At 40.2% G+C, this 12929-nt stretch overlaps 2 protein-coding genes across 9 annotated transcripts in view; one reads left to right on the plus strand and one right to left on the minus strand.

Moving 5' to 3' along the window:
- Positions 1-4737, minus strand: part of LOC120791951 (beta-galactosidase-1-like protein 2) — a 20101-nt gene extending 15364 nt beyond the window's left edge. For 2 of the 6 annotated variants that reach the window (XM_040130854.1, XM_040130860.1), the window contains exons 1-7: positions 4316-4737; positions 3338-3523; positions 3080-3148; positions 2485-2580; positions 1553-1661; positions 878-970; positions 583-664 (exon numbers count right to left, since the gene is read on the minus strand). In XM_040130854.1, coding sequence (XP_039986788.1) covers positions 583-664; positions 878-970; positions 1553-1661; positions 2485-2580; positions 3080-3148; positions 3338-3523; positions 4316-4419 — 739 coding nt within the window. In that variant the 5' untranslated portion in view covers positions 4420-4737. The other 4 variants (XM_040130858.1, XM_040130857.1, XM_040130855.1 and 1 more) reach the window with 4 other exon arrangements.
- Positions 3965-12806, plus strand: LOC120791952 (beta-galactosidase-1-like protein 2). Of its 3 annotated transcripts, none has more exons than XM_040130861.1 (19): positions 3965-4065; positions 6802-6985; positions 7197-7265; positions 7393-7488; positions 7576-7684; positions 7798-7890; positions 8001-8082; positions 8235-8299; positions 8449-8533; positions 8744-8881; positions 9018-9098; positions 9253-9359; positions 9926-10072; positions 10208-10279; positions 10687-10765; positions 11169-11256; positions 11796-11910; positions 12238-12354; positions 12481-12806. In XM_040130861.1, exons 2-19 carry the CDS (start codon positions 6822-6824, stop codon positions 12589-12591), a joined length of 1818 nt encoding a protein of 605 aa, XP_039986795.1. In that variant the 5' UTR covers positions 3965-4065; positions 6802-6821; the 3' UTR covers positions 12592-12806. The 3 variants fall into 3 exon arrangements, with proteins under 3 accessions (XP_039986795.1, XP_039986796.1, XP_039986797.1); XM_040130862.1 differs by having other exon boundaries at positions 6814-6985; XM_040130863.1 differs by lacking the exon at positions 12481-12806 and having other exon boundaries at positions 11849-11910; positions 12238-12350.
- The last annotated feature ends 123 nt before the right edge of the window (positions 12807-12929 follow it).

Genomic DNA, 12929 nt, shown 5'->3' on the forward strand with positions numbered 1-12929 from the left:
AGAAGGCTGTAATGTAAGCTTCTACATATGGCAGTGAACTTCAACTGCGCACATTGCTGTGTATTTAACATGCAAATAACATGCAAGAAATATGTACCATTTATAAAAATGACTTCAGAGACACATTTAAACATTATATGATTTCCCAGAGGAAGGTTTATTATAAAAATAAAACATAACCGGGTGGAGCCTGCCCCGTAATCATGTGAATGATGAATACATTGTTTGCAGTGATGATAAATACAGATGCTTGTGGATTTAAAACAATGGTTGTTAATGTATGTGCATTAAGACACTATACTTTCAGGGGAACAGAAAATGAGTAAGAATTTCTTTTCTGGCACCACAACATTTATGCCAGTGTACAATCAAAAGGGGCAACTTTTTGGTACTACAGTACACAGAAACCTTTGTGTGTCGAATGTGGTTGTGAGCTGCAGCTGCCTGACACTGGGCCACCCTTGGCTCAGACATCTTTGTGTGTGAAAACACTACACACAAACCACCATATTGAATATGTGTGTGTGTGTGTGAGTGTATGCATGCACAGGCTTGTTTGTCTGTCAGCCTATCCGACAATACCTCCTTTCACTCCTCCAAGCTTTAGTCCTTCCTTGTTGTCTGAGGTCAGCAGCAGCTCTGTGATGCCCCTTGACAATAATGCCTGGAGGGAAAGGGGATTATGGAGGCAACTAAAAAAAAACAAACACTGAAGGATCTTTCTGAAATATAATTGTTACATTTTATTGAAACGGAGTTAAAAGGTGAGTGAGTCAGTAAAGGACAGTAAGGAGAACAAAGTAAATTAGTGTATTCATACATTCTCATCTAAAAGCTACCAGTTATTATTGAAATAATTCAAAAATCTGTTTCTTACCTCTTTGATGAAAGGCATGTATTCTTTATCCTTAGCATAGGAGCCATATTCATTCTCCACTTGAACTGCGATAATTGGGCCACCCTCAGAGTACTGTGCATTAATTAGCCAGTAAATAGAGGACACATATTAGAGCTCGGCACCAGTGCTGGACCATTCCTACCTACCCTCAGTACAACTGACTTTGAAAAACACTGTGAAATGGAAATCAGAGCTGATGCATGGAGCTGATACAATGAAAATATGGCTGAGAAGTCACAAGTTGAACAGTTCAAGTGCGTATGGTGCGTTGTACTGCTAACAATGGTTACCATATGGTCAGCAGCAGCTAGTTTTTGCACAATATTTTAGGAGGTGGTAAGAAAAATATTGCATAAAGAACAAAAACATTATTGTAGGTACAAACATTCTACCGTAAACATTTTTATCTTGGTGGGATTTGGATTCCTTTTTTAACTGCATGAATTCTGACATTTGCTGAATATATGAATCAACAGAAAACTGTATGCACGTAACTAAAAAAAACTCAGAAAGTTTAAATGAAATGGCTTTTCTATTTTGATGTATTGTCATCAAATTTCTGTTTGTTTGTTATTAGCATCTGTGTTTCTTAAAGTTTGTGCCTCAGTCCAATTACTTTTCGGTCCATTGTGATAGTGCTCAAATGAAAAGTACCTGGTGCGGAACAACTTTCTTGATTAGGTGATCGAAGAACGCGTTGACTGCATCAGTGAACCCTTGGTAGGTTGTTCTCAGTTTCATGTTTTGATCCTGTAGCAGCCAACTGAAAAGAAATCACAACAAAACCTTTAAAATGTCCAAAAAGCAACATATCAAACCAGTTCCTCAAAAAGTGCTGTGCAGTGAACTCTCTTCAGGTTTTTAACTATCAGAGATTATCACACCAACCTAAGCATGACTATCATAAAATGCGGTGCCGAGGAAGTCATGCTTCACTGCATGCCCCTCGAAACACTGTTTTGATGATTATCAAATAAATATTACCTCAACCGCACATTGCCTAAAGGCAAAACTACTCCAGAAATACCTACTTCATGTCTTTTTCCCTCCAACTTTTGCCCCCATTATCTGTCTGAATCTATTTTGATTACAGAGCTAAATGAATTCATTTCAGGGAGATGTGCCTGTCAGGTGTAATTATGATTCTCTCTAGTACCTCACGAAAAGTCTGGTAAATGATCAGTGGCTTTCATCTGAGTAACAGTGGTGTTAAATATATATGATGTATATCCTCTATCAATAATGTGTCTTATTCTGTATGTAAAGCCACGCTGTCTTTGTGTAATATATGTAAAACTCCAATCTTGCAAAGACAAATCCCCTTGTTGTACGGTAAGTAGCAACACATCTGTTGAAACTGGCCATATATGACAGATGACAGCACACTTGAAATAATTCACATAACTAAACTATGAATTATTTCCAAGACAATGTTTTTAGCCTACAGCAAAGACACCGCTCACTAACAGATTACCTGACCGAACAATTCATTTCCAAGCCAATTTAAAGGATTAATTCAGCACTCCTCCGGCTATTTTAAAATAATGCATTACAATGTTAGTATGGCTGTGAGGCAGATACGATACCTGGGCAGTCCCCCTAAATCCCACTCGGCACAGATGTAGGGCCCTGGACGCAGAATCACCCAGAGGCCCATGCTGGCTGCAAGGTGGAGGTACGCTCTGAGAGAAGGACACAAAATGTGCAGAAGGTGCTCTCCTGAGGGTCTATTTATTATCTGTATAATCAATTTAAAATATTTACCACAGCAGGTATAAAGCACAGACAGATAATAATTTTCAATTCAAAATGTTAAGTAAAGCAAATGGCAAACGATATATGATTCATCCTAAAATATTTCACACCATTTATTATTTTCAGATCACAGAATTTCCGATACAATGTCCAATTACTGCACTAGACTTGCCAGCAAACAACACGTTTGACCAGCCACATCCATCGCAATCAATAAATCACCAATCACTGACCCTGATAGTGCACAACTAATTACTCAAAAACATTTCCTGAGGGTAAATGTACACCTTCCTGGTAGTATCAAATGATTCAAGACTGTGGAAAGCTAAGGCATTTTGCAGTGCTACAGTGCCATCTGCAGGAGTTCGCCTGCTCTCAAACAGAGTCTCTGAGTTCCCCGCAAGTCTTCCCTCCATCAATCCTTACTCTAGATCCAGCTGATCCTCAAAGTTGAACACCCCTCGCTCAGGCTCATGCAGGTTCCACGGCACATATCTGAAAAGGACATATAAAATACATTTTTTCTGTGTGTTTTTGTATTTTAATATCCTTATGTTTTCTTACAAATCTTACGATTTTTTTCTGCTCTACTTTGCCTTACTAAAACAAAAAGCTGACACTGTTCATTCTGGTGCTTTGGGGCTTAGTACATTCAACCAGCTGCGAGTTGCAGTGGGAGCCTACGTTGTGAGGGTATTGAGGCCGCAGGCCTTCATCTTCAGCAGCCGGTCCTCCCAGTAAGCTCTGGGGACACGGAAGTAATGGATGGAGCCTCCCAGGATGCGGAAGGGTTTTCTCTCCAGAGTGAACTGAGACGAGTTGGCCCTCAGACCCTCCAAGCGGCTCATTCTCCTTGTTTCAGGGTGATTCCTGAGGGGCAAAAAACAATCCACAACTGAAAAAGAACGCGTTGAATTTGTGCATCTGGGATAAAGGCTATGAAGACGTTTGAGACATATTTTTCCTGATACGAAGCAAATATTCCCCTTTGAGCAAAATACTCAAGCCCAGTTGCACCTCAGAAATCTCCTTTATGAAAGTATGCCGGCAAAAGGTAGCTGTTATGCTGGGTGTGTCTCTCGTGTGTTATCACCGCACTTGAATGTAATCAAATAAGCAGGATAGGCTCAACCTGGGAACAGCGGTAGGTGTGAGCCTTCTGCTCAAAACGTGTGCTTGGTCAGCTCGCCCTGGTTCAATCGTGGCAGATTTTCCCGTGTACCTATAGGCCCCATCATGTCACAGAACTCCCCTCGTCATCCCTTGACAGGATCTCGTCCTTGCTGAAGGAAAAGATGTGAACTGAGACTGACGCGCCGAGATGAGACGCACCTCAGAGGCAGACGAACTGGAGTCTAACGCACTGACGAGTGCTTGAACTTTGGTCGCGTTCAACGTGCACAGGCCAGCAGGTGAGCCAGGGGAAAGGTCACGGGTACCTCGGCTGGTTTCCTTGCAGTAGAGCTGAGTGCTAACTGCTGAATCTAGACAGTAATATAACCAGGCAAATACGTGCGGGCATAAGGCAGGCGGCCATGGGCTTGAACGTAACTAACTTGCTGTTAACGTTTCAAGTTTCGGTGGGCGGTGAATTCATCCAGAAATCCGTCCCTCATGCGAGCCGCACCGAGGGACGGCGGTCCAGTTGAGAGTCTGCCTTACCTCGTGGACTGGTAGGCAATTATGGCTCCGACGGCGACGCAAAGCAGGAGGAAATATCGTTGCTTCAGGGACAGACGGACGCCAAACACCGACGAGCTTTCCATTGGCGACTACAGCACGACTTCAGTTTCATATCAACAGTCCCCCTTTGGAAACCTTCCTTCCTCTCTCTCCAGTCCGGTTTGAGCGACCACAGTCCTGTCACTGAAAAACCAGTCTGTCACACATGCAAATCCGGGGTCGCCAAAACCTGTCAAAAATGCAGCTGAGCCACCCCATGTTCACTAATCGGCAGGATATTCGTACTTCCGGGATTCAACTGTTGTGGTGGCTGATGTAGCCGCTATATTTCAGAGGTGGCTAGTTGTATAAAAGTGTCAGATACGCGACTGCACTGCACTACTCTCCGTGTTTAGGGACCGTCTGCTTAAAAAAGAAAAAAAAAAGGCAGAAGACTGTCAACACGGCCCCTACTTCTTATTCAAAAAAAAAAAAATCAGTTGCTTCCAGCAAGGAAAACCACTGCCAAAAATATTCTCCACAAATTTAACGAACGTATGAAGGACTTTCTTTTACAATGCATTCCCCAAGTCGCTCCTTTTTAGCGTCTGTTTCTCTCTTGCATATTTGGGCAAATTAATAGAATACAGCATGACCCACATCTCCTTTAGGTTGCATCTATCACATTTCCACAAAATGACACTTATTCTTGTACAGTGTGTCCTATTCTCAACCTTTGGTCTGTCATTTTTCTTCTGTGCACATCCCTAAAATACTCCCTGCTCCTAATTCTGTTTTTAACAATATGTTTAATTTCTGACTTTGCCTATTGGAACTGCAACATTTACCTATGTTAACTACAGTGTCTAAACCAGATTAGATGCACAGAATAAGGGTATAAACTCCCTCACTTCCAGACCTGACAATCTGCAGAATTACAGTCCATCCTTGGACTTATTAACTGTGCCCATGTACAGTATGTTACATTTGGAGATCAACTTTTTTTGGGGCTGCAACTAACAGTTATTTTCATTCTCGATTAATCCATTGATCCGTTGATTGATTTTCTCAATTAATCAACTAATAGTTTGTCCAGTCAACAATCCAAAGCCCAAAGGGAATCAGTTTGCTATTACTTACGACGAACAAAAACAGCAAATGCTTATGAATGAGACAATGAGATATTTTTGCTTGAAAAACAGAGTAATAGTTCATCAAAATAGTTTCCAATTATTTTTCTGCCAATTGACTAATCGATTAATCAGCTATTCATTTCAGCTCTACCGCTTTTATATTATTTGACTTACATCTGCTTAATTTTATGATTAAAAACAAGGAAAAGCCAATGTCAACAACGGAGTAAAAAACATAAGTTTGAACACACTGAAATAACTCCAAAAAGCATACACCAAGAGTCCCTTAGTTGTGCAAGGGCCTTTTCAGCTTTATACTGTATTTGCAAATAGATTTTTGTATAGGTGTTGACATTACTGAATATTTCTCTCCCAAAAAATGTCATAAACATGAGAACAACTTGAAGAAATACAGTCTGTATTAAAATCTGTGAAGTTGTTTGAGCCCTCTCCATGATGGAGACTCGTGTCTGATTACTATTGTATTAGAAAATGTAGTTGCATGTCCTAAAAGAAGCTCTTGGGATTTTTTGCAGTGCTCTTAATCTTGGTTTTGACTTTTTCTTATCTTATTAATAATCATAAAATTTATTGAGATGCTTTCAGAGGCAGACAAAAATAAGAACCCTGACAATATCCAAATATGGGCAGAGAGGACAAATAATAGATTAATAAAATGATACACACATGCACACACACACATATATTCACGCTTTCACACTAACTTATGACCACAGGTGCATAGGGTTCCTTATCTGTAGGCTCTGACAACATTTGGAACCACTAGAGGGCATTAGTAGACTCTAGTCACTAGCTGCAAACTACACCATAAAGCCAAGTACTGTGTACAATGTAATGTAATGCCTCCCTTCCCTGATTGCCACAGAGGAGAGCAGGAGAGAGAGACAGAGCACTATTATATTTTTGCTGTGAAACAACAATAGTTTCCTTATCCACAGTTAGTAGAGTTTGAGGCCTCCCAGCACCGTCCTCCTTTCAAATGCTCTCTGGTAAGCGCCGCTTCAAGGTGCAGCTTTGACAGGGCTTTTGATGTAACTGGGATTTTCTATAATTCTGCATTTGGGACTTTCATGATAAGTCTTGGTAAGGTTGTGTTTTTATTGTTCTTTTATTAAAGTTAATTTATTTTGTGCAAAACATATTCATACTATGTACAATATATCACAGATTCATCTTCTGGTGCAGCCTACTGTTTGTAAAGCTTTATTACAGTAACATATAGTAAAATGTTTCAAATACATTAAATACAATTTTGAATATAATTAGACGACCTGTTTCACAGAATTGACTTTTTCCATTATATTTTGTATAACTGTTTTTCCCCCACTGGAGAGCACCCTGAAGTGAGGAGAATGAGCCGCTTGGAGGGTCTGAGGGCCAACTCGTCTCAGTTCACGCTGGAGGGAGAGCCCTTTCGCATCCTGGGAGGCTCCATCCATTACTTCCGTGTTCCCAGAGCTTACTGGGAGGACCGGCTGCTGAAGATGAAGGCCTGTGGCCTCAATACCCTCACAACGTAGGCTCCCACTGCAACTTGACTATGCCTCATTTGCAGGATTTTCACTCATCTTTTACTGGAGGAGGTCACGTGTTTGTACAAAATGTGTAACAAAACAGTTCACCTTAAAATGAAATAGAAACAACCCAAATACAAGTTTTTTACAAGCCACTGGACTGTACTATTGCTTATAAGCTCCAAATAATCATTTTCTCGCTTGCTTTTTCAGATATGTGCCATGGAACCTGCATGAGCCCGAGAGAGGAACATTCAACTTTCAGGATCAGTTGGACCTCAGGTCAGCCTTCCTTCATGTTTTTCTTCCTCTTTGTAGACTTACTAAATATTATATCAAGACATGCAGAATGTTGTTTTTTATTTTATTTTAATGAAGCGGAAGCAGATGGTGTCTCTTCTTTTCTCAGGGCCTATGTCAGTTTAGCAGCAGAGATGGGTCTCCTGGTCATCCTGTGTCCTGGGCCTTATATCTGCGCTGAATGGGACTTGGGCGGGTTGCCTAGGTAACACTTACCGGACCGATACTTAAAAACACAGCCATATACTGTTTGAGCAGTATGCCACCAAAGTTGTTCTCGTGCTTCTTTCAGCTGGTTGTTGCAGGATAAAGACATGCAGTTGAGGACAACTTATCCTGGATTTGTAGATGCTGTCAACCTCTACTTTGACAAGCTTGTCTCAGTTATCAAACCTCTGATGGTAAGCTCACCTTACTGTTTTCATACTATTTTATATATTTTTCAAGAACAATAGAGGGATATTTTATGAGTGGTGAGGCAATTATGTATTTCTCCTTGTTTGTTTTTTTTAAGTTTGAAGAGGGAGGCCCAGTCATTGCTGTGCAAGTTGAGAATGAGTATGGATCATATGCAAAAGATGAGAAATACATGCAATTTATAAAGACTGTGAGTTTATTAATGTCTTTCTGATACACTAAAATGTTCGTATTACATTGCAGTGTAGATAATTCAGCTTCCCTCTTGTATGTAACATTTTCTTCCTCCCCTGACTGCAGTGTCTCCATTCCAGAGGGATCAATGAGCTCCTGTTGACTTCAGACAACTGGGAGGGCTTGAGATATGGTGGCGTGGAGGGAGGTAATGAAGATATCAGAAGTAATCCTTGAGTTAAACAGAAAAAAAAAGATTACAACATTTACTTTATTGTTTTGTTTTTTTCATTTTTATCTTTTTGTTTTTGCCCTCGATAATGTATGATATTTGAAGATATTATATCTTGCTCATTTCAGTTATGAAAACAATAAACCTTCAGAGGCTGTCATTTGGTGCAATCCAGCACTTGGCTGAGATGCAGGTAAGTGACTGTAACATTTATTTGTTATTTCTTCTTTTGTATGTGTAAGAGGATCAACTAAGAGCCAAAGGGGAAAATATTGCATTTTGTACATTTTTTTGTAAAGCAAGACATGTACTTAACAAAGACATGTGTTCTGTTCTGTGTAGCCCCAGAAACCTCTAATGGTGATGGAGTATTGGTCTGGGTGGTTTGATGTCTGGGGAGAGCATCACCACGTGTTCCATGCTGAGGGTATGGAAACACTTTTCAACAATCATTTTTCCAGTGATAGAATCTAATACACTTCAACTGAAAGAGAAGAGCATTACTGCCTTACTTAAAGTAACACTTTCACTACTGCATATTGCTTTTTGGCTCATGTTGTCTATTATTACATGCTTTACTTATTAAATACCATGAGATGCAACTTACTGAGTCATTTGTGGGCTTCCCCCCCGGCAGACATGATAGCTGTGGTGTCAGAGATCTTGGAGAGAGGTGTTTCCATCAATCTGTACATGTTTCATGGTGGAACCAGCTTTGGCTTCATGAATGGAGCGATGGACTTTGGCACCTACAGACCTCAGGTCACTAGCTATGGTTGGTAGGAATCACTTTTTGCCACTGGAGCTCAGAGACCAAAGAACAAAGAATCTTTCTTTCTCTCTTCGATGAATATGTCTCCCCTCAACAAATGCATTGCTTCATACTATTTTTGTAAATGTTTTCATTGCAGATTATGACGCTCCCTTATCTGAGGCTGGAGACTGCACCCCAAAATATCAACTGTTAAGGAATTTATTCAGCCAGTACCACTGTAAGCTCTCTTTAAGCATCCACACGCATCGATAGCATGACAAATTTTATGAGAGGCCATATACACCCAGCAATTCAATTGATGACTCCATTACCCTGAGTAATTGAGCCATAATAGGGCCCTAATTAAATGTTTTTTCTAACTGGTGCTCCAGCTGAGCCTCTTCCCGAAGTGCCGCCTCCTCAGGGGAGGAGAGCATACAACCCTGTTGTCGTCCAGCAGCACCTGTCACTGTGGGACATCCTGCACCTCACCGACAAGGTAAGCTACAGATACCAAGCACCTGTCTGGAGTGACAGTTGATTCTATAATCTACAGGATGGGAAATGTTGTGTCCAAGCTACAACTAGACCACACTGTCCATGCTGGGATGACAGCGAAATGTAAGATGTGGTGAGCCTCAGACAGACAGAATATTGTGGTTGTCAGCCCGTGTGCCTGCTGCTGTGTCTCCGCTTGTCTAGAGATCTAGCAGCATGCTGCTTATGCTCAAGACAGATGTCTCACACCTGGCAGCTCAGATTTGGTCATACATCCAGGTGTCAACACACTCGCTTTTTTTAAGGAGTATCTGTCATATGCTGTTTGGTCAACTCTCTTATTCACAAAGATTTTCAGTGTGTCACAGCCTCATGCATTTATGCATATATTGTACAATGTCATTCAGTGAGAATGCAATAACCCCAACTGTGACTGTATCTTGCCCTCCCTTTACAATTACACAGATACGGACTCAATCTCATGTCATTGTTTTCAGAGGTCCAGTGTTTAATGCGTTCTGCCAGATTCCTGTACCTAATATGTGGCTTGTTTTACTCTCCCTCCAGCCATACAGGTCAGAGAGGCCGGTGAACATGGAGAATCTACCTGTCAACAATAACAATGGTCAGTCATATGGTTACACACTGTATGAAACCACCATCAGCAGTAGAGGAACCCTCAACTCCAGGAACAACATCAGAGATAGAGCGCTGGTGAGGACGTACAGATCAACCCAGAGACAGACACACTTATTGAACATGCATACTATAGTTTTGAAATATTTTGCCGGAGGTTACACAATGTGGTTATACATAATCCTGTCATTGTGACTTTTGATGTTTTTCTAGGTTTTTGTGGACAGGCAATGTGTTGGTAGTTTGGACTACAAGACTCAGGAGCTGACACTCCCCGATGGAGAGGTACTGACTGTTTTTTCTGTCTGTTCTTATCTAAACATGCCATCCTCCCTTTAGCCCTTGTCCTATGGCCCCTGAAACACATACATTTTTAAATTATGCTCAGATTTAGGATTACAGTTAAGTACAAGGCCCCTAATGTCTAAATCATCCCAGAAATGTTTTTTTTATTAAGATCTTTAAACTTTATCTTTGAAGGGAATTCATTATTTTACTGTTTTTCAGAGGTTTTCTGAGTTATCCAGCATATGTCAATTTTGGAGCATTTAATTATGCTCAAACAGGATTTAGAGGCGTTTACCACAAAATGTTGTTCTCAATCAAGCAGAGAAACAATGGAAGGTCTCATTATGATCAGTTTTCTTTGCTGAGTACCTTTCCACATGACTCGAATGTTTTGTGCATTAAAGGGAGAGAGGATGTTGAGTTTACTTGTGGAGAACTGTGGAAGAGTGAGCTACGGGAAAGCTCTGGATGAGCAGCGCAAAGGTATTCTACCCTCACTCAGCACTGTCATGTTCTGTGCCTTATGTTGGTTTATTACTTTTACACCGGTTCAGCCATCTGAATCTAGGAGCTCCGTTTGTGCGTTTCTTATGTATACTACAGAGGTGAGCATTACATCAGTGTTCAAACCAAAGATGTATCATAACAGCTCAGATAATGTTGCTTGGACACTGAAAAATCTATTCAGTCTACTCAAACAAGTCAAATCAATGCGACTGTTTACACTTTCTTCTTGCTTTTTTTGTGTTTTGTGTTACACCACACTCATGCAATACCTACTGTATGTAGGACAGAGCACAACAAAAAGCTTGTGCCTGCATACAGTGTTTTGTCTGCTAGGACTGTATGTTTACATTTCAAATTTTTGCCTCATGTTGTATGACAGGAATTGTGGGAGATATTCTGCTGAATCACGCCCCTCTGAGAGGATTTACCATCTTCTGTTTAGATATGAAGCCAAGCTTTATGAAAAGGTTAGTTAACCAAATTTCATTTTTGATGCTTTGAAAATGGCCACACTACTACACCTCTTCATGGACACTAACAGACAGATCCTTGTTGTAAATCAAAGGGCAGATTCAAATGCTAAAATACTAAAATACTTTATACTTTGCTCAAAAATCAGCTTGCTCACTCTGCTTATAAACAGGTATCGTTAACCTTGACCTTGCATATCTGAATGCACTTTTGTATTTGCAGCACAGGATATGCAAAATTGTAAACTGTAAATTGTAGGGAATCATAAACTCAAGTACTCAAGACAGAACATATTAATGTACCACCTCCTTCATTAGAACACTTATATATATAAAAAAATGAAATATTTTGCTGCTTAATAAACGTCTCAAATTAATGACAATAAGAGTAACCCACGATCGATTTTTTTCCACCTGTCTACATTTCACTTGGTTTCATGGTTTGCCAAATTTTTCTCACCACATAATGTCCAAATTGATTTTAGTTTCACATCATTACATTGAGTGTTTCAAATGATTGTTTGATCTTGTTTCAGGTTAATAAATTCAGATTATTGGAAGTCTGACTTCAAGTCGCCCTCCCTTCCAGGGTTTCTCCAGGCCAGACTCTATGTGGATGGGCTTCCCAGAGACACCTTCTTGAGACTGCCCGTGAGTAAAACAACTATATTTCAAACTTCATATATTAGAACTGGGAATTGCTGTAATATTAATGTACCGTTTCTAATATCTCAAATTAATTTTAATACAACACTCTGCATGCATGTTTAATAAAAGTGTCATGCACCATAGACAGGATAAGAGCCTGCTAAACTGACTAAAGCTCAGAAATCACTAGGAAATTGGAGCTCTAACTGATAAAAATATATATTTCAAAGGCTGCATTCTGATGCCTTGAAAATGTTGTTAATCCTGCAGTTTGTAAACACACATTGCACATTGTCATTTTATTGATCATACCAGTGCATCCATCCACAGGGTTGGGGTAAAGGAGTTGTGTTTATCAATGGGCAGAACCTTGGACGCCACTGGTTCATCGGTCCTCAGCATTCCCTTTACCTCCCAGCACCCTGGCTCAGAAGTGGAGAGAATCAGGTAAACCCATGTTGGAATATAATGGTGTGTAGTTGAGGTCAAATTTGCCCCTGCTTTCTATTTTTCTTTAGACAATCTGTGGCAGTTTATGTACGTACTAAGTTACTCTTTTACGTTCTCTTGCAGATCATTGTTTTTGAGGAACAAAAAGCGGATGACAAAATACTGTTTGCTGAAAATCCTGAACATGGCAAGACAATTGATGTTTACAAACTCCCCTTTTGCACACTGCTGTGAAAATAAAGCAACAAGGCACATGCTTTTAAACACATAAACACACACACGCACACACACACACACACACACACACACACACACACACACACAGGGGAACAGTTTATTGATTCTAGCAGTTACTGTCAGAGATTTAAATACCTACACAATTAATTCACTAACCAAAATAGTCTCAGAAGCTATAGTACCGCAGTATGTTTAATTTTGTCCTTCAAAGGTTTAGTGAAATGTGACATCTTGTCATTGATGCTGTCGCATTTATGTCTTTTGCTCAGAATACATAAAATTCAAAATGAGCACCCTCTGATCGGTCCTGTTTTCTCACTTCAGTGTGAACTTTG

Source organism: Xiphias gladius, chromosome 7 (assembly GCF_016859285.1).
Source record: "Xiphias gladius isolate SHS-SW01 ecotype Sanya breed wild chromosome 7, ASM1685928v1, whole genome shotgun sequence".
In the NCBI taxonomy this organism is placed as follows: Eukaryota; Metazoa; Chordata; class Actinopteri; order Istiophoriformes; family Xiphiidae; genus Xiphias; species Xiphias gladius.

Excerpts from the sequence above, each read along its gene's own strand:
- LOC120791952 (XM_040130861.1), top strand. The coding sequence starts at position 6,822 with ATGAGCCGCTTGGAGGGTCTGAGGGCCAACTCGTCTCAGTTCACGCTG. Across the intron at positions 7,266-7,392 it reads CAGGATCAGTTGGACCTCAG|GGCCTATGTCAGTTTAGCAG; the intron begins GTCAGCCTTCCT and ends TTCTTTTCTCAG. Across the intron at positions 9,099-9,252 it reads TTTATTCAGCCAGTACCACT|CTGAGCCTCTTCCCGAAGTG; the intron begins GTAAGCTCTCTT and ends CTGGTGCTCCAG.